This window comes from Condylostylus longicornis, unplaced genomic scaffold (assembly GCF_029603195.1).
Source record: "Condylostylus longicornis isolate FDR11 unplaced genomic scaffold, ASM2960319v2 ptg000593l, whole genome shotgun sequence".
Classification (NCBI taxonomy): domain Eukaryota; kingdom Metazoa; phylum Arthropoda; class Insecta; order Diptera; family Dolichopodidae; genus Condylostylus; species Condylostylus longicornis.
This window is the reverse complement of record NW_026578547.1, coordinates 746-20,037: the sequence shown is the minus strand read 5'-3', so window position 1 is coordinate 20,037 and position 19,292 is coordinate 746. Positions and strand designations below refer to the sequence as shown.

Sequence of the window (19,292 nt, the reverse complement as noted above, 5' to 3'; positions counted from 1 at the left end):
CGTCACATTTTCTGTCGTCTACTAGACGGGCTACCGGAACGTCGTCACTAGCAACTTCCTCACGCTCCACAGTTTTCGCTTTTTCGGCTTCACCGTTTGGTTTATCTTCTTGCCATCTATCCGGTTCCTCCATTTTATGGAACTTTTGTCAACCCCACCATTCTAGGCACTCAGAAATTCTGAACCAGATGTCTTAATTGTTCGTTGACTCTCAATCGCTGGTAAAGAACGGTCTAAAAACTCCCACTCCTCATTATGAAAGTCACAAAAACCAGAAACACGATCTGTAGTTGATTGTCCACAGCATCCCCATGATATTCACGCTTGTGGGTGGAGTGATCGCCGCAGAAAGAGACCAATAAAACTAACTAATACGCAACTGATAGTCGCCGTTTCGTGTTATATAGCGAACCCATGGAAGTGCCTGGAAATGGATGCATGTGAAAGAATCGGGAAGACCACTCCTACCTGATAACCCGACTTCTCAATGATCTTGAGGTAACGAACTGTGATGCTTGAGACCGTGAAATATGGAATCTCAAAAACAACGTTAATTGGACGCTTTAATGCGCTTTTGTAGTCCTCTAAAAGAAACATTGTAGATCAGTATGTTCAAAACTGTGTCACCTACCATCACAAATAGTGGGCAACCCAAAGCTTGCTGTCATGACAAACTCCTTCTGTCCTTGGAACTGCTTGATATACCAGACCATGACATTTTTATCAGGGAGATATTTAACGTTTCCAATCGACGTCTAACAAAAGAATATGAAGAGACAAACAACAACAACGACACAAACCTTAAAAGTCGGAGTGTCAACATCAGAAGGAACTGGAACGTGAATTTCAACGTCGTTTGCAACACTACGACTCTTGAAGTTCGATTTGGCTTTGATCATATAATCGACTCGTGAGCGCCCTCGACCTGGTTCAGAAATACTACATTCAACCCAGATCAGAGGTCGAACCTGACGCAACGCTAATGGATTGATTCATGAAGCTGAGCCTCCTACTTGCGTGTTTAGTCGATAGCTCATCAGCTCGAATTCTCCATCAGGTGGGATAAACGAAATTGTTCGATCCACTTCAAATCTCGTCAGCCGAACGCATTGATGGAATCGAATGTCCTCAAGCTCGACGGATTTTCCCTTAGGTGTTGCAGACGATCCCCCTACATGCAACAAGAGTCATACTTTGAATCTAGCGACCTGGGTTCGAATCCCATTACGACCTAATATATTCAAATATTCCATCGTTACGAGATAAGCACCTCTTCCCGTTGCTTCAAACTGCAACTTGTCGTTCAAGCCAAGCTTCAATTCGGGCATCCCCGATAAGTAAGACTTCATTTTTAATGATCCCAATATCTCGCTTCTCAAAACAGTTCCAGTACTTGAGACCTACAAGAGAGTCCTAACATTTCTGATGCATCAACACACATACCAGTAGGTTGAGCCTTTCCACAACATCTAAGAAAATTTCGTTCTTTTTGTGGCGGATCCCTTCAGCCCTCCATGAGACCGCATTGGTGACACACGCTGGAGGGGCAGCCGGAGTGGAATCTCTCAGTAGCATATTAGCTTCGTTCTTGATATATTCCCGCAAAACTTTCCCTTCTGTGATTTGAGGATATCCATCGTCCATCATTTCGTCTAGTAACTCGTACATGATGACGAAGTTATCACGAATACTCTCTTCTTCTAACGTCTTAAAATAACTTTTGAGAACATCTACCAACCGAATCAAAAAGGAAAGAATCATCATTGCATTCGAATTGTGGACTGTCACTCCGACCACTAGAGAAGGAAACACAGAAGAAATAATGATAGACAGAACAGACCAACTGTTAAAAAACGAAGCTTGTGAAGAAATGGACGCTACAAGGCGAAACTCACAGTAAACATCACGATGGCGGATCCAGCAAAAGATAATTCCATCTTCTGCAAAAACTGGCTTAACAAGATGCTCCTCTTGCTCGACGACATACTGGCAGAATCTGGAAAGAACAACACTATAGAAGGATTCCGCAATGGGAGGGTGCTGACTTCTCTGAACAACTAACAGGAACGTCACCACGATAGTTTCGACTTATGATGACTTTCCCCTTTGAATCCAAAATGAACAAAGCACTGGCTCCGGACATTCTGGCCACAATGAAACAAAAGAGCACCTGCCCTCAAAAAATGGCAGCTGCTCTCAATAAAGTGACTTGCGTTGGGAAATACCAATCAGGGAATGGGTAGTACCAACTGGTCCACAAGGGCTGCCTGACTGGGACTTTTTCTTGAGCGACCTGATTTGTCAAAATGTCGAGCTACGATTATGACTTGGTTGTAATTGGAGGTGGATCTGGCGGAATGGCCGCGGCTAAGGAGGCGATGTTGTGCGGTGCCAAAAAAGTTGCTTTGTTTGACTTCGTGAAGCCAACTGTTCACGGTTAGTGTGTCTTTCTCTCTCTTCATCTCTGTATCTTGCGCTTTCTGGCTCCTCTTAGGAACCAAATGGGGTCTGGGTGGCACTTGTGTCAATGTTGGATGCATCCCTAAGAAGCTCATGCACTACGCAGCATCGATGGGTCCTGCGCTCCACGGCGATGCTCCTCATTTCGGATGGAATATTGAAGTGAAGGGCCATGATTGGAACGCAATGATAGATGTAGGCGATTTGAGTCCTTAGAAGTTGTGGATCCCTTCATTGTAGGCTGTACAACAATACGTTAAGAAGCTTAACTTCAGCTACCGAGTGGGTTTGCGATCGAAGAAAGTGGAATACATCAATGCGTTGGGTAGAGTTGAAGATCCTCATACTGTCTCTTATGTCAAGAACGGAGAGGTGCGTTATAAGGGTGATGTCTCACGTTGACAGACTGTTCGTTCCTTTTGCTTCTCCAGACCCAGAAGCTTTCAACCAAGTACATTTTAATTGCTGTCGGAGGGAGACCGAATGTTCCATCTGAAGAAGAAGTCCCTGGAGCCCAGCAGTATGCCATCACGTCTGACGATCTCTTCTCACTAAAAACCTCTCCAGGGAAAACGTACGCCTGACTTTCGATTATCTGATCGGTCTGTTGCTCTTATTTCAGTCTTGTCGTTGGGGCATCATATATCGCGCTCGAGTGTGCTGGATTTTTGACTGAACTCGGATATCCTGTTAGCGTTTTTCGTTTCCAATCCCTCCTCATCACTTTCTGTTATTCAGACAACCGTCGCAGTTCGCTCCATTTTGCTTCGTGGCTTCGATCGCCAATGCGCAGAGAAGGTCAGAAACCATCGCAGAGTTTTCAAACCCTCACTTTCTCACCAGGTCGGCCAAATGATGCAAGAAATGGGAACAAGATTTGTTCGTGCGCTCCCAACTCGAATCACCAAAACAACTTCGGGGAAATTCCAAGTATGTCGCTTTGAATTCTCACTACTGACTCGAATTGCCTGCGTCCAGGTTGAGTTTAGCGATGGGCTTCCAACAGAGGAATTCGATACAATTCTCTACGCGACTGGCCGCTTGCCAGATACACAATTGCTGAATCTCGAAGCGGTGGGTGTCAAGCTTGATGACAAGGGAAAAATCATTGCAACGTGCGAGCAATCCTCCGTTCCCAGCCTGTTTGTTGTTGGAGATGCTTTAAGCGGAGGGTGAGTTTAGCGAATGGAGTGCACTGCAGACATGTTTTGATTTCTTTAGACTGGAACTAACTCCAGTGGCTATCAAAGCTGGCGAGCTCTTGGTTCGCCGTTTGTTCGCTGGATCAACAGTTCAGATGGACTACCATCTGGTGCCAACTGCAGTTTTCACACCATTCGAATATGGAGCTTGTGGAATGTCTGAAGAAGCAGCCATTGTAAGTTAATGAGTTCTGAATGCATTTCACTTCTGATTGAAATAGGAGAAATATGGACAAGCCAACGTTGAGGTTTACCTTTTCGAATTTCCAACTCTGGAAATTGCTGCAGCTCACAGAGCAAAGGTTTTGTCAGCACGGGTTAATGAAGCGGATGTGGAATTGAGCCCAAACTCGCTGACGAAACTCGTTTGTCTGAAGAGTGAGAATGAGCGTGTTCTTGGATTTCACTTCGTTGGAATGAATGCTGGAGAGATTACGCAAGGGTACTCTTTGGCTCTAAAATTGGGCTGCAAGAAGGTGAGTTGGCTTTTGAAATTCTCACACTTATACGATTTTGCAGTCGGATTTCGATAGCGTTGTTGGGATTCATCCCACTGATGCAGAGTCGTTCCACAGTTTGGCAATTACAAGATCCTCTGGAGAGTCGTGGGTTGCTGCGGGAGGATGTGGAGGTGGAAAATGTGGCTAAAAAGTTGCAAAGAGTTTTTGTGTTTACTCCCTAGCAAAAAATCAAAAAACTGCTAGACTTTCGTTATCCGCACTTGTAAATAAAACGGGATTATTGAAGATACATGAAAAGTAAGGTGCAATAAATCGAACAAGTAATTAAAACAAGTAAAATCAAGGGAGAAGATTTTGACAACTTGGCTTCCCAAGTACTTTGTCGGTCAAGCCTCCCAAGCAGAAATAATATTCAAAATGTGACCCCATCTAGGATCGTTGTTTAAGTATATCTGGAATAGAACCAACAAGACGCATGAAGGCGTTTCCCGGGATCATCAAGACCTGAAAATGGAACGAGAGTTGGAAAAATGAGAGTTGAGCCCAACAGACCTGAGCGACGTTTGCATCTTCCGTGCTACCGCCTAATGAAACGAAGGTTGACCGAATGGTCCTTTCACTTGCTGTATTCATCAAGGAGTTTTCACCAAACGAAGACCCAACACTGAGACGACGAATCTATGAGGCGAAGAGGAGTTGAAGTGTTGCATATTCAACATACTTGAACAGGCGGATGTCCATCAACGTAGGATTTACTCTGTGCTACCGTCCCACTCTTGACAATGAAAAAATTTTGATTAAAACTCCCTTGATGAACGATGACTTCATTTTTCTGAAAGTGTGAAAACGATGCGACTCAATGGAAAGGCTTCCGAGACACAAGTGGGATCAACAGTGAATGGCTTACAGGAAAGTAGAGCTCTGTTGTAACATCGGCTACTTTTGAAATTTCCTCAAGATTCAGCGTATTGAATAGAGGGACTGAGACTAAAAATTCTTGAATACCCAAAAGACGTTGGTGGGCCATATTAACGAGCAGACGGCGGCATATTGCGCGATCCAACTTCCACACTACTGAGCTTAAGAAAGAGGATGAGTAAGATGAGGTTCAACATATCACCGCGTACTCCATTCTCGCCTGATATGTTAGCTCGGATTTGAATTCAGAGAGCAAGTCTAACTCTCCGATAACATCACCAGGACCAAAAGCATGAATAAAAACGAGGTTCTCTTCCTCAATTGGAGAACATGTTGAACCGAAGGCTCCCCCACGCTTCGGTGAACCATCTTTAGTGAGAGCTCGACGAAGCGGTGAAGACGCATCGGGAAAAAAACTTAAATCAGAGTACGCAGATGAATTTTTCGGCGTTCGAGTCTTCGATGTGACGAACGACAGTTGTTTCCTCAGCCATGAAGCCCCTTTCCGTTTTGAAGTTGGTGACGCTTCTGGCAAGAGCAAAGGTTTGGGATCTGAAAGTTCAAACCCAGCCGTTGGAGTGGTGTCCTTCCCCATCGGGCTCAATGAAAGGCTCGCGGGACATGTCTGGAGGAGAGCGGCTGGCGGATCCAAAATTAACGAAGTACACGGTCCAGGAATGAATGGAGCTGAGACCATATAGTCGGGAGGTGGGTGATCGTGGGCTAGAGAAAATCTGGACCGAGGTGAGAGATAGTAACTCGGCTTCTCCAAAGCATCAATCATTCCATCTTTGACGATCAACATATGTGCTAGAATTCCTCCTGAGTGTAGTAGACGTGCTCCAGATGCAACTTTCTAATATGACAAAATCAATACACACATGATCGTTATGTCATACCTGCTTATCAAATGCTTCAACAATTTTTGAGAGACTGTTTTCGTTTAAGTGACGAAATACTTGCATGTTTCTTAGAACCTCTCGAATTTTTGATGACTCTTCCGGAGATTTCTTTGCGTTTGAAAATTGGAGCGGTCCTTGAGGAACCACCTCCGCCGAAATTGCCTGAGAAAGACAAAACGTCTCAGAGAAAATCACAATGTCTCACCTGACGAGCCCGAGGGTTCCAATTTTTGGGACATTCCTCTTTGAGCAAGTCTGGAAGATCGGCATACTCGCATTCATCATCCTCATCATCATCATCATCGTCATCATCACTACTCTTCTCTGATACTTCTGTACCGATCTAGAAAAGAACAATTTGATGGTCATCAACGATCAGCGATACCTGAATGTGGCTTGGATCTCTTCGTCCAGAGCTTTCTGCACCGAATGACTGAAGGGCAGAATTACAGATTATAAAATTGACTTTCTTCTCACCTGCAGGGTCCCAAAAAAAGGGGATACTCTAGCGGAAGTTCGTCGGACTGCGGAGCTTCCTGCTGCCGGTTCAAAGCAGTCTTCTTCTGTTCTCTCTAACTCATCACTCGTTTCCCCAGATGATGATAGACTTCCGTTCTTCTTCCCTCTCGCTTCTTCCAGCTTTTGAATCATAAATGCTGCTGGATCAGCGGGTTGCTCTGCCAAAACTTCTGTGAGAAGCATCTGTAATAAGGGGTCAATCTTATTTTGCACGTAAGCGGAGCTGAGCCCGTCGTTGTTCATCGCTCAAAAAGAACTGGCCCGTTAAGCCAGATCTTACAAATAAAACAGTGAAAAAAAATTGTCAGACTCTTTAGTCATCTCAGCAGTTCCAGATTGTTCCAGATGTTCTCACATGTGCGCTCTAGACAAAGGTATGCAACATAAGTGATCCTCAAAAATGAAAAGTCGAGCAAAAATAATACACACATCCTATAGGATTAAGGACCGATAGAATTGCAATATCAAACTGATAATGCCACGTCATCTTCAACCAAAACTTGTTTAATAGAACAATTCAGGTGCATGTTGAGTATCAATCTCCCACCCCTGTATTACCACCAGCGGCAAAATGATGGGGCAGCAGAGCCGTTTCCCTTCGCTCCAGTTTCTGCTGAAGAGGTCAAGAAGAGGTGGGGTCCTTTCGTTTCTCTTCCTCTTCTGCTGTCTGAAACTATTCTTGGATTTGGATGGCAAGAGAGTTATCTGGTGCTCCGTGAAATCTTTGCAGATGCCCTCTACCGTCGTTGTGATCCGTCTACTGAACCACGCCTTACTTTCGCTGAATTTGAAACAATCATGACGAATTATCCCTGTGTTGGAAAAGCCTATTTCCGCACACTGTTTTCATTTCTGGATACGACACACAAAGGTTCAATTGAAGAAACCGATTTCATCAGTGGGATGTTGGCGTCTTCACCGTTAGCACCAAGCGTTATCACGAAAGTGTGCCCCCAGCCCCAACTTACTCTCCATGCTCCAATCGTCCTCTATTCTGAAGCAACAACAACGACCGAGCGTTCTACAGGAATTTCGCCGATAACGTTGATTCGCCTGCAGATGATCTTCCTCCACTTCGATAGCGACGGGGATTCTTTCCTGAATCTTATCGAACTAACTCGTTTGATGACGCAGCTGCTTACCGTGGTAGCGAGCGAAAAACGCGCAGGACGAGAGGAGAAGTTGGAGCCATCGTTGGCAGCACCTTTAGGACAAACTTTCTGGAATGCTGTTCGCCATCTCTCTTGCCCCAGAGATACCGGATTCAAAGGAGAAACAGGGCGAGTGGTGCCAAGAAATTCAAGTGCACTTCAATTCTTTTCTACTTCTGAGATTGAGAAGCAGCCAGATTTCGATTTCTTAGCAAAGAATCCTTTCAATCTGTTGAGCGGGATCAAGAAATTCTTTGGTGCACATGAAGCGTCTGGAGACGACCAGTTAAGGAAAAAAAAAGTCTTCATTGCGTCGTTCAAGATCAATAGGGAAACCAGTCAGAGCGTCACCAGAAAACGGAATTCTTCGACCTTCAGAACGCTCCTCTTCCTTGATCGCTCCTTCTGCTGAGGGGGAAAAACCGCGTTTGAAGAATAAAACATCAAGAACGAATTCATCAAGAGTTGAACACGCTGGAGGGTCGTTTTTCGACTACGGAGGTCTCAGTGGCATGATAGCATCTTCAACGACGACTGATTCCTGTCCTGTTTCAAATGTTGAGAGGTGTTCCCAAGCTTCCATCGTCGCTCCTTCTTCAGCCACCCCAATGGAGTCCATAAGAGGAGATACGACTGATTCTGGCCCAGGGACTTCAATTCGATCTAGCTTAGCCGCTGATGTTGCTGCGTCACTCATTGGATCAGAAATTCAACAAGGATTTGCAACACTTCTAAATACAGTGTCGAGTGGAACAAATCTCTTTGGAAGAACTTGCACCAGCGACAGCGGAGGGGCTGGAGGGTTTCTCTGTGGAGCGGATGGCGATGTGGACAATGAAATTGTTGTTGACGAGTCCCTGAGTGGTCAATTTGATGGGATCCGTATCACTTCGTCAACAGCTCGTAAAGGAATTCCCTCGACTGAAAATCAATACAAGACGCCTTGTGACACACTGGGATGCAACGATGATGATTTCACCAGTAGAAATTTGGTTCGGGATGACATTGCAACTTCATCTTCTACTTTCCAAAGAAAATTGTTCACTACAACATTCAATCATGCTGCATCTCCTGCTATCGTTCATCGCGCTGGCACATATCAGATGTCTAGAAGAAACAAGAATCATCTTGATGAAGAATTGATTTCTGATGCACAAGGTTCATCTGCTCATGGACAATCTAACTCTCATCATCGGACACCCAATCTGAGAAACCCGATTCCCCCCAATGTCTTTAAAATGTCCAACATTGGGACATCCAACACGAAATCAATCAGGTTCTTCCAAACATTTCTTTTCCTCGCCAGTAACAGACTTGAAGAGCTCTCCTGCTGAGTTCAGTGAAAGAGATGCCATTCATTATGAGAAGCACATTCCGATGACCGGAAGAAGAACTCCGACTGTACCAACTGTTCAAACACACAACACCAGAAGTGAGTTATCCAGAGTCGCTCCTGTTGAGGAATACGAATATCAACGGAGGACTGGATCATTTCAGCGTCAACCTGCGGTCGGGTGCCGTTCAAACAATCCAACTGCACCTATTCCCACCACTGGACGCCTTCGAAACAAATTTGATCAAGATTATGAACATTCAGATGTTGGACTTCAAACGACAACAACATCTACGAGCGTTGCACTAACAACTGAAGCATTTGTTCATCAGAAGAGCTCAACGTCTCCCATCAACAATCAACAACCACGAATCAACAGGGAAAGCGTTGCATTGATGGCTGTAGCAGCAGATATGGTTGATTACTGGAGACGCGAGTTGGCAGAAAGTATTGCACGCCAACTCATTGCAACTTACGATGTGCTTGGGAATCAAAGGGGCTTGTGTTTCGCTGAGTTTATTGAGGTGAGCCATCGTGATTGTGATCTTTGTCTCATTAGTGTCTTCTCCTAAAGGCAATTCGAAAAAATGATATTCCAGGAACGGAGCTATTGTTTAGAACACGACAAGACTTTGTTTCAGTCGTGAAGACGAAGAAAGATGAAGCGATTGCTGATTTAGAACGGAGATCAACGATTCCTGATGAGAAGCCACTGATAACAACAACACAATCAGATGAACCCAGTTTTCCAATAAATTGTGAAATCGAATCATTGAAAGGATTTGTTGACGCATCGAGACGAACATCACTGGAGAAAATCGAAAGAGTAGAAAAGAACAGCTTGAAAGTATTCTATCAGGATTCAGCGGAAATTCCAGTGTCGCCTCTTGATCTTCTGTCGTTTTCACCAATTTCTGGAGAAATCAAGAATTCTGAATACGATGGAGGAGAAATTGAAACCGAGAAGGCGGAGAATGAAATTGTCACGGAAGATGAACCCGATCGAATAGAAGAACCAGCAGGGAAGAATATCAGCAGTACATTCAAACACTTTTTTGAATCGATGGGTTCAACGCGTGAATCACTCCAAGGCCCTTGCTTGCCATTGATAGAGAAGAAAGCGTCTTTGTTTGACTCTGTTGTAAAAAAGCAACAAAATCTTGAAGTGAATGAGGCGACGCTGCAATCTGTTGAGGTCAATGAAGTTTCCCAGGATTTGAGTTTTCACTTCTCACCAATTTCCCCAGCGACGCCTGAACAACCAACAGATGCTCGAAGCCAGATGCCCACATCTACTGAGATTAACAATACGCCGCTACGAGAGCCTTCACACGTTTCATTTCTTGCTCCATTCGAAACTCAAATTATCGAATCGTTGAACTCAAACAAACCAGAGAATCGGCAAACGCATTATCCAGTATTGGAAGGGAACGATCCAGAGATGATGAGCAAAACCTCATTGGAGATTTATGATGAAGATATGATTGCTATACAAACATCATCTGAGTCACTTGATTATCTTGAGCATCTAGTTTCTGAAATTCCGAACCCTTGCTCTGGGACTCCAGCACGAGAGAGTGAAGCGTCACCTGAGAATCAATCCAGCGGAAAATCTCAACGACGAGGATCTTCAGAAGAAAGGCAATCAAGAAGTAGAAGGCGTCTTCCCCCTTCTCATCGATTGCCGCGCAAAACCAGCAGCAATATTTTCAAAATCGCTCCAGAGGACATTTCTTGGAAGACCGTCACATTGTTACAAACTCTAGCGGAAAAACATGAACTGAATATCGGACTTGCAAGAAGAACAATCTCTAATGTGAAGAGATATCGACGTTACGGTTGGAGCCTCGCGGACAACATCACTCATGAGAAACTCACCTCTGAGTTTCAAGCTCAACAACGTCTGCCATACCTTGATGACAAATTCCTATCTCTCGGCGATTTGTGGAATCTCTGCGATGCTGTAGCTGATGTTTTCCGTTTTGAACCAATTTGGGTGAAGCTTCAACCAACCATGGACCCAATTCATGTTCTATGCAATCCACTGGTAGAACTGGAACTTTCACCTTATCCTCACAAGCAGAACTCATCAACGCTCTCCTCTGCAACCTACGACCTCCATCCATATCTTGAAACACTAATCGATGGACAGGAGCGTGAAAGTTCTCCAAGACCATCTGTCGTTCTATTGGGAAATTTTTGTTTATGCACAACAATATCGGAATGTCTTGAATTCATCGGATTAATCTTTTCACTGAAACTCTTGTTTCCTACGAGACTCATTTTGTTGAGGGGTATGAAAATTATTAATGAGAAGTCTTCAACCTCAATCTGTCAGGCTCAACTGAAGATTTTCTCGTTGCTAACGCCTATGGACTTGAAGACGAATGCGTCAAGCGTTACGGCGAGTCCAACGGAAAAGAAATCCTTCGACGTATTTTCGATGTTTTGGAATTTCTTCCTGTTTGTGCCTCAATTGAGCTTCCACGAGAGAAGATCCTATTGGTTCCAGGTAATGAAAACGAAGCGGTTTTCCCTGTTAGCTTCTTCTTTCTTTAGGGGACCTGCCTGCTTCCCCTGCTGTCTTCAAGAGCGTCGTGAGTCGCATGATTTCATCGCCTCCAATAAACATTTCGAAAAACCCAATTCCAAGTTTGCTTATTGCAATGATGAACACCGACCCGCAGACCATCAATTGCACTCCAATCCATGAAGAGAAGCATCGTGGATCTTCCCCAAATGAACGCACACCAACTTGCTTCCATAGTTGTGCAAGTCACCTGCCTGGGACTTCATACGCTACTGCACGACAACATTCAGAAACTCCAGTTCGTCAAACAAATTACAGTCGCTATAACAGAACAAAGAATCTGGAGCCGTTGTTTGAGGAAAACGCGTCAAAAGATTTGGCGACTCTGAAAGACTCGCGAGGAAAAACGAGAGAACGAACAACAATATTGGAAAGCTATTTTGAAGTTGTGTGGGGTTATGATGACATGACGACCTTCAATCAGAAAACAAGAAGTGATAGTACGATGGCTTCTGAGAGGAATGGAAAACGCGCTGAAGTCTCCATGTTGGAAACTCCAAGGCAAAAACTTCCGATTTTGGGTGATTCAGATTTTTTCTTAGACTCATCCTTGAAGTCGTCTCGATTCGATCCAGCAGTAAAATTTCAGCTTCTGAAAGAAACTGGATTTGATGGAGTGATACGGTTAGTGAATCAATTAAGAGGGGGTGTATGATGATTCGCTTTTGTAGGCCTGTTGTGTGCTCTGGTGGTCGCTGGCTTGCTGTTGAGACTCTAAACGATTTGAAAAAAAGAAATGATCACAGGATTCGGAGAGAATTGATTGGAAGACTCTTGACAGCAACTGGTACAGGAATTGAGTTGTTCGACGACCCAATCGGAATCAAGGGACAGCGATGCACCAAAATACCACTGTAGGAATAAATTGATCAAACCAAGACTCGATTCGTATTCCTTCAGACATCCGGCATCACCGATGAATGAGACATCGCCTCCGCGAGGCCGCCGAACGAGTCCCAAACCTCCAATCCCTGAAACGGCAAGCGCCTCTCGAAAATCGAGTTTCTGTCGGACGTTTGAAATCATTGATTCCGGCATCCGCTAAACGGACAATCAGCCGGACGAGAAGCAGCAGCAGCCAAATCAAGCAACCTTTTGCGGTTCTGTTCCTCACAAAAATAGAAAATGCAGTTTTGAATTTGTTTTTTTTCAAATCAGTTTTGTGCAAATAACGAATGTTGCTCGATACAAAAAACATCCATTTTGTGTCAAAAGTTCAAAAACGATGGTTTAGTGCGCTTCGTGACAAGTATGGAAGTGCTCTTGAATACGCATTCACAACACGCACCGGAAACGTAAGATGATTCCTACTCGCCCCCATCGACCAGATATCTCGTAGGACGCTCCCGTTTTGGACTCTCTCGTTTTGAAAGTAGGCGAATCTAGGGATAAGTCAACTGGTTGTGCAGTGTATTCAGGCGTTGGGGGAAATGGCGCTCTCGAGTACATAAAGCCGACAAAGAGACACCACATCGGACCAGGTGAGGAATACACCGTGTTGAGTTGATCAAACTCGGCGGGGAATGTTCTGATTCGCAGGAAAGCCGGCGGGAGGGAATGGAGGAAGAGGCGGACATGTCATTCTTAAAGCGTGCGAAAGACTTTCTGGATTCTCCAGACTTTACGGGGACATGATGACCAATGAGACTGTGAGCAGTCGCAGTTCAGCTTCTGAAAGACTTTGCATTACAGAACGCAAAAGGTTACAAACGATACATTGGAGCGACAGCAGGGAGGGGAGCTAACGGGATGGTTCGAATACGTCATGGGAATTGGTTTAAACTAATGTTTGCTCTTTAGGGAAAAGAAACCCACGGGGATCATGGAGAGGATGTTGTTCTGAAAGTCCCAATAGGTAAGCGTCTATTGGAATTGATGTGGAGAGTGTGTTTGATAGGGAACTGTTGTCTACGACCTCAGTGCTCAAGAAGAATGTAGACTGTATGATCGAAGTTACGAATTGAATCTTGATTGCAATGTACTGCCGATTTTTGGTGAACTTGAGGAACGAGTAAGTGGAGCTTCAAGTCGGTAAAAATCATCCTTTGCAGGACTATGAGCTCATTGTGGCGCGTGGAGGGGAAGGTGGTACTGGCAATACAATGGAGTGCGCATACGTTTGAAGTTGATCTTCGTTCTCATGATATTCTCCAATTCAGGAATCCTCATACTTGTGAACCTGGTGTCAGTGGAGAAAGACGTCTTATTTACCTTGTAGTGAAGTGTTTAGCTGATGTTGGATTTCTCGGCTTTCCCAATGCTGGAAAATCTACAATAATTAGCGCAGTTGAGTTCACTTATCTGCCTCGCTTGCTCACATTTCAATCTAGATTACGCGTTGTCGTGCAACAGTCAGCCCGGAACCTTTCACGACAAAAGCCCCAAACATCGGAACCATCAAATACACCGATCGTCAGTTTATTGGTCTTGCTTTCGTCCATTCTCCTTGTTTCGCAGAGTCTGAAATCACTATCGCTGATCTTCCAGGCATTATTGAAGGGGCTCATGCTGGAATCGGAATGGGAACGCGGTTTTTACAACATGCTGAACGAACAAAAGTAGGTTCTATTCTTTGTGTGTCGATCGTTTCCTTCTCTAGACCTTAGCGTTCATCGTTGATATGTCAAATGAACGGTTCCCGCCATGGGATGCCTTCTCTCTCTTGAGGTATGAGTTTATGGGTTCGCTCTCCATGAAACGAAGTCCACAATATATTCTTCCTCCAATCAATACGTAGAAAGGAAGTTGATAAATATTCTTCAAAATTGTCAAACAAACCTTTCATCGTTATTGCGAACAAATGCGATATTCGTCCGAATGAGACTGTGCCAAAAATTGATATTTTGTGGAAGTCGGTAAGTGTAATCCGTTTAACATCATCTGCCACATTTCTATTTCAGGTGATAGATTCCGCACCACAAGCAATGGTCATTCCAGTAAACATTGTTCATGTTGTTCTGTAGCTTTCTATTTTTCATCAGACAAGCGCAAAATTTGGCGACGGAGTTCCTCGTCAGTGTTTGAGTCAATTACGCCGAACAACATCCTTCTTTCCTCAGGACTTGTTGACGCGTTAAAGAGCCTAGTTCATCAAACAGAACCTTCTTAACTCCCGATCTGTCCCAGTACCATCTGACCCAATGTATATGGTGCATTTTCTGCTGTCCTGACGAGATACAGTGCCCTTGCCTACAAGCTGGATATTGGACGCGTACCATCTTGTCATCGTAAGACTCTATCACGTGGCACCTACTGACACAAACCCGTGATCAAGATGCCCGAAGAGATGACTTCGAAGTTTTGGGGGGAAAGACGATGAAACTTCATCGTCATCGGATGACGACTCGTCTGATGTGTCCTTCCTCAGACTCGGAGTCGGAAGACGTTCAGGTGGGGGAGCAACTGACAGACCAGCTGCTTATCGATGATTTCAGGCGGCCCCCAAAAAAAGCTCCAGCAGCTGGAGCGCGTTGGGCCACAATGGTCTGATAGTAGTGATGACGAAGATGAGCGTCGTGTTGTTCGATCAGCGAAAGATAAGCAGTGGACGAATTTGCAACAGATCATCAAAACAATGACTGATCGCCGAAAAATTGAAGATTTTGCGCAAGTTCAAGAAGGTGCGAGGCGTTCGGTTTAGACCGTTTGGGACACGCTCCGTTCTTCAGGTTTTTGACACTCTTCTGAAAGCCACATCCAAGGCCCGCACTCTCATTGAGAAGGAAGGATTGCCGCATTTCTTCGTGCGTGTGATCGCAGAACTTGAGGTAGGCACTCACACATGATGATTAATTCCGTGCCTACTTTATCAGAAATATGTGAATGACAAATTTGCGGATAAAGAGTGGTTGAAAAAGCTAACCAAGCCCAAAGCTGCCGCATTCAATACACTTCGTGCAAAAGTTCGCAAGGGTGTTGAAGAGTATCGCGACAAAATTGAAGAGTATCTCAAGAATCCCTCTCATTTTGCTGATGATGATGACGACATTGAGGGGGATCTGACCAAGATTCTTCTGAGACCTCAAGTGAAAGCAGTAGTGAGGATGAAAGTTCCTCTGATCTCTCGTCTGATGATGAAGATGGAAAAGCGAAGGTAGATGCTGGAAGGATAATCGGATGTTGATTGGATTGAATATTGAATAATAATAGGGTTGTAATTGCTGTTTTGTTGAATTCCTGATTTTTTGTTTAGGACTCCGCATCCGAAGATTCAGATGATAATGAGTGGGGAAGTTCAAGCGATGAATCTGTTCATGAGGAACCTGGAAAAGACGTCGATCGATACGATTATGCGCTTGAGAGATGGGGAAAGAAGACAGATGATAAAAAAGCAAAACCAGACAAAGCGAAAGTCAAGGATAAAGAGAAAGCTGCACCAAAAATCAAAGCAGCTAAACAAGTGCCAGAAGCTGTGGGCGCAACTTGGTCGTACTAGAGATACTCCAATTATTCTAGCTGGGGAGAAGATTGATGCAGATCTGATATCGAAGAAATTGCAGGAAGTAACGGCGCTCAGAGGAAGAAAGGGCTTCGATCGGATTGAACAAATCCGCCATTTGCACGAATTGGCTGATGCGGCGAAAAGCGTTGGATCGAAGAACGTTTTGGAAGTTCTTGGTCATTTAATTAGCGCGTACTTTGACGCGAATTTTGGTAAGCGGCAATATGAAGTGGATAATCTAGACAATGTAATGAAGCAGATGTTCCAAGCTGTAAACCTCGTGTCTCTCTTTTATAGGGGGCATTTGCTTGCATGCCTTCTCAGCAGTGGATGCTGTGCTATCAACAGATCGATTCCGCACTCTCTATCTTGCGAAAGGAAAAGGATTGTTACTTCCCTTTCCTAATCGCTGAAGAAGAGGAAGAAGAGTCGGCGTTGGAGCCTGAAACTGAAGGGACGTCGACTGCAGCGCTATTGAAGGTGCAACAGGAGGGAGGGGACGGAGAGATGAAGGAGTCGAAGGCAAGAATGAGCACAGCATTGATTTGCACGAGCTTTTTGGAGCGCCTTGATGACGAACTGACGAAGGCCCTCCAGCTGACTGACGTACACGCTGTCGTAAGGAATAGTGGTGTAGAGAATGAGTCTACCTCTGTGTTCTGCTGTAGGAGTACAAGGTCCGCTTGGGGCAAACTGTTGATATTCTAGCGCTGTTATGGAAGGCGTACATCTATTCTGTATCTGCAGAGCAGGCAGAATGTTCTCGCATTATAAGTCTTCGTATCTTGGAACAGATTTACTACAAGTAGGTTCTTACCATGATTCATCTCTGTCATCAATCACCTCTCAGGAATGACGCAATTGCCTCTCGTATGTGGGAACTTGTTAAGAAACGTCTTCAGCACAACGACGTTTCATCGTTATCTGGCGACTTTGCTGCAAATAAAATTGTTCCTAATTTATGTCGTCAAGTTTTGGAGTCATCGGCTGATATCAAGATCAAGACGCGTGTGGTTCTTTATCTGGCTTACTACGAATCTCTTCATGGATACTTCTACGATGCTCGAGATCTTTTGCAGACTGCGAATGTCCAGGAATTGGCGTCTCAATGCAACATTTCAACTCAGATTCTCTACAATCGAAATCTCGTTCAACTGGGTCTCTCTGCTTTCCGTCTCGGATTGATTTCTGAAGCGCACAATTATCTCTCGGAGGTTTGTGCAATGGGAAGATACAAAGAGCTCCTGGCTCAGGGACTTTCCAATCCTCGGGGTGTTGAAAAATCTCCCGAACAAGAGAGATTAGAGAAGCGCCGCCTTCTTCCTTACCATATGCACATTGCGGCTGATCTCGTTGAAGCTGTCCACAACATGTGAGACTCCTGCTACTAGTTTGCTTATGTTATTGGCATCTCAACTTCTCTATATTTTCTCTCTTGATCTTTTCAGATGTGCAATGCTGCTTGAAGTGCCGTCCATGGCGGCAAATCCGTTTTGACTACTCTAAAAAGCCGATCGCTCGAAACTTCCGTCGGTTGCTCGAAGCATATGACCGTCAAATCTTCACCGGACCACCCGAAAATCCCCGCGAAACCGTGATGGCTGCAACGAAGGCCCCTTCAAAAGGGAAATTGGAAGCCGTGTGCTGAATATGTGATGTCGATGAAGTTTTGGGCAAGCTTACCGGATAGTGCAGAAGTAAAAGAAATTCTAACAAATCGCATTAAAGAAGAAGCTTTGAGAACGTATCTGTTCAGCTATTCCTCACTCTACGATTCCTTCAACATCAAACAACTGTCAGAGATGTTCAATCTTCCGGTTTCGACGGCTCATTCCATTGTCAGCAAAGTGAGTGGTCCCTGCACTGTGATCATCCTAAGAGTCTTGTTTCGCATGTAGATGATGATTCAAGGCGCGCTCTCAGGAAGTTGGGATGAATCTTCCGAGTGTGTTTTGATCAATCGTGTTGAAAGAACACCGTTACAAGTTCTCGCCCTTCAATTGACTGAAAAGATTGCACAAGCTGTGGACCAGAATGAAGTCATGCTGAACTATCGTAACCCTAAGTAAGTCCTGAATGTCCTCTAGCACATCACCACAGGTTCTTCCTTTTGGAACTAGCAATGCTATTTATTTTTTCCTCTCTATCAAACATTTGATCCTTTCGTTTAGGTATGTTATGGCTCAAGCTAATCAACGTGAAGATCGTGGTGTTCGTCGATACGATGAGCGATGGGGCGGGAATGAACAAAGGAGATTTTATGGTCGCGAAGATCAACAGGACAGACCCTTCTCCCAATACAGGCCGCAAGCGATCAATGGGGCGCGTTCTGGGAATAGGCCAGGGGTTTCGACTCAAAGGCGCCGTTGGTAGACTCGCTCTTTTGTCCTACTTTTGACTGGTGAAAGCACAATTTTTTCTCACAAATCTCAGCCCCCGACTCTCCAAAATGAACAAAAACAAAAATATCATATCTGAGGAAATTTTTCGACTTTCCCTCTAAATCTGAACGTCTTTCTTTTCTTCGTGAAATCTAATGGAGTTAGGAATTGTTCAAAAGCCGTATTGTTGCGGACAACCATCTTGCGCCCTTTGTAACTCAAAACTTTGTGGTCGAATTGCGGCTTAGACGATCGAGGGGCCACCAGTTCCGCCAGCGCCTTCCTCACAGGGGCCAGGGAGTTACTGATATCTGTCAGCTCCACCAGCGCGTTCTTTCCAGGGGACGAGGCGCTTCTGGTCTTCGTCCTGCTCCATCAGGCCGTACGAGGCGCTCCTGGTATTCGTCACCTCGGACGAGGCGCTCTTGGTTTTCGTCTGCTCCACCAGCCCGTACGCGGCGCGTCTGGTTTTCGTCACCTCCACCACCCCGTTCTTTACAGGGGACGAGCTGGTCTGCTCCACCAGCCCGTACGCGGCGCTCCTGGCTTTCGTCACCTCCACCAGCCCTTTCTTTAGAGGGGACGAGGCGCTTCTGGTTTCCGTCTGCTTCACCAGCCCGTACGCGCTCCTGGTTTTCGTCAGCTCCACCAGCGCGTCATTAATGGGGACCAAGGCCCAACTCTTCTCCTTCTTTGGTTTTTCAACCAGTCCTGTATCTATGCGAAGAGGCTCATCCAGTGTTACTGATGGTACGAAAGCTTCAACATCATGATTAACACCGTCTTTCCACTGAGACACAATGCACCAATAGCCAAACTCAGATCGCTGAGACCTACCACAGCATTTCGATTCGGGTTTGGTATTTGGTCTTTGGAGCGAACCAGAACACCCTTGCTATCGATAACACCCTCCAATACAGCTTGCTGACACAAC

At 45.0% G+C, this 19,292-nt stretch overlaps 5 protein-coding genes across 5 annotated transcripts; 4 read left to right on the top strand and 1 right to left on the bottom strand.

Moving 5' to 3' along the window:
* Positions 1 to 364: 364 nt before the first annotated feature.
* LOC129617669 (AP-1 complex subunit mu-like) lies at positions 365 to 2,143 on the bottom strand. The gene is made up of 9 exons (XM_055532783.1): positions 2,046 to 2,143; positions 1,896 to 1,996; positions 1,444 to 1,796; positions 1,265 to 1,400; positions 1,014 to 1,153; positions 801 to 968; positions 632 to 755; positions 469 to 584; positions 365 to 424 (listed from the first exon to the last, which is right to left on the bottom strand). Exons 1-9 carry the CDS (start codon positions 2,141 to 2,143, stop codon positions 365 to 367), a joined length of 1,296 nt encoding a protein of 431 aa, XP_055388758.1.
* Positions 2,144 to 2,306: 163 nt separating this feature from the next.
* LOC129617668 (thioredoxin reductase-like) lies at positions 2,307 to 4,310 on the top strand. The gene is made up of 11 exons (XM_055532782.1): positions 2,307 to 2,436; positions 2,495 to 2,655; positions 2,701 to 2,832; positions 2,892 to 3,034; positions 3,083 to 3,149; positions 3,199 to 3,258; positions 3,304 to 3,390; positions 3,439 to 3,632; positions 3,682 to 3,838; positions 3,884 to 4,138; positions 4,182 to 4,310. Exons 1-11 carry the CDS (start codon positions 2,307 to 2,309, stop codon positions 4,308 to 4,310), a joined length of 1,515 nt encoding a protein of 504 aa, XP_055388757.1.
* A 9,281-nt stretch (positions 4,311 to 13,591) lies between these two features.
* Positions 13,592 to 14,499, top strand: LOC129617667 (GTPase Obg-like). The gene is made up of 5 exons (XM_055532781.1): positions 13,592 to 13,952; positions 13,994 to 14,094; positions 14,136 to 14,203; positions 14,274 to 14,391; positions 14,437 to 14,499. The coding sequence occupies exons 1-5, from the start codon at positions 13,592 to 13,594 to the stop codon at positions 14,497 to 14,499; spliced, it is 711 nt and encodes a 236-aa protein (XP_055388756.1).
* Positions 14,500 to 14,960: 461 nt separating this feature from the next.
* LOC129617666 (uncharacterized) lies at positions 14,961 to 17,353 on the top strand. The gene is made up of 7 exons (XM_055532780.1): positions 14,961 to 15,156; positions 15,529 to 15,629; positions 15,729 to 15,947; positions 16,003 to 16,224; positions 16,275 to 16,595; positions 16,646 to 16,782; positions 16,828 to 17,353. Exons 1-7 carry the CDS (start codon positions 14,961 to 14,963, stop codon positions 17,351 to 17,353), a joined length of 1,722 nt encoding a protein of 573 aa, XP_055388755.1.
* A 279-nt stretch (positions 17,354 to 17,632) lies between these two features.
* Positions 17,633 to 18,350, top strand: LOC129617670 (eukaryotic translation initiation factor 3 subunit C-like). The gene is made up of 3 exons (XM_055532784.1): positions 17,633 to 17,824; positions 17,876 to 18,042; positions 18,149 to 18,350. The coding sequence occupies exons 1-3, from the start codon at positions 17,633 to 17,635 to the stop codon at positions 18,348 to 18,350; spliced, it is 561 nt and encodes a 186-aa protein (XP_055388759.1).
* The last annotated feature ends 942 nt before the right edge of the window (positions 18,351 to 19,292 follow it).

Coding starts and splice junctions, on each gene's coding strand:
- LOC129617669 (XM_055532783.1), bottom strand. CDS start 2,143: ATGTCCGGAGCCAGTGCTTTGTTCATTTTGGATTCAAAGGGGAAAGTC. Junction 1,797..1,895: donor CCGCCATCGTGATGTTTACT/GTGAGTTTCGCC, acceptor TTCCTTCTCTAG/TGGTCGGAGTGACAGTCCAC. Junction 425..468: donor TTGAGAAGTCGGGTTATCAG/GTAGGAGTGGTC, acceptor ATCCATTTCCAG/GCACTTCCATGGGTTCGCTA.
- LOC129617668 (XM_055532782.1), top strand. CDS start 2,307: ATGTCGAGCTACGATTATGACTTGGTTGTAATTGGAGGTGGATCTGGC. Junction 2,833..2,891: donor CTTATGTCAAGAACGGAGAG/GTGCGTTATAAG, acceptor TTGCTTCTCCAG/ACCCAGAAGCTTTCAACCAA. Junction 3,391..3,438: donor CAACTTCGGGGAAATTCCAA/GTATGTCGCTTT, acceptor GCCTGCGTCCAG/GTTGAGTTTAGCGATGGGCT.
- LOC129617667 (XM_055532781.1), top strand. CDS start 13,592: ATGAGCTCATTGTGGCGCGTGGAGGGGAAGGTGGTACTGGCAATACAA. Junction 14,204..14,273: donor GATGCCTTCTCTCTCTTGAG/GTATGAGTTTAT, acceptor ATCAATACGTAG/AAAGGAAGTTGATAAATATT. Junction 14,392..14,436: donor TTGATATTTTGTGGAAGTCG/GTAAGTGTAATC, acceptor TTTCTATTTCAG/GTGATAGATTCCGCACCACA.
- LOC129617666 (XM_055532780.1), top strand. CDS start 14,961: ATGATTTCAGGCGGCCCCCAAAAAAAGCTCCAGCAGCTGGAGCGCGTT. Junction 15,630..15,728: donor ATGAAGATGGAAAAGCGAAG/GTAGATGCTGGA, acceptor TTTTTTGTTTAG/GACTCCGCATCCGAAGATTC. Junction 16,783..16,827: donor TTGGAACAGATTTACTACAA/GTAGGTTCTTAC, acceptor ATCACCTCTCAG/GAATGACGCAATTGCCTCTC.
- LOC129617670 (XM_055532784.1), top strand. CDS start 17,633: ATGTCGATGAAGTTTTGGGCAAGCTTACCGGATAGTGCAGAAGTAAAA. Junction 17,825..17,875: donor CTCATTCCATTGTCAGCAAA/GTGAGTGGTCCC, acceptor TTTCGCATGTAG/ATGATGATTCAAGGCGCGCT. Junction 18,043..18,148: donor CTGAACTATCGTAACCCTAA/GTAAGTCCTGAA, acceptor CCTTTCGTTTAG/GTATGTTATGGCTCAAGCTA.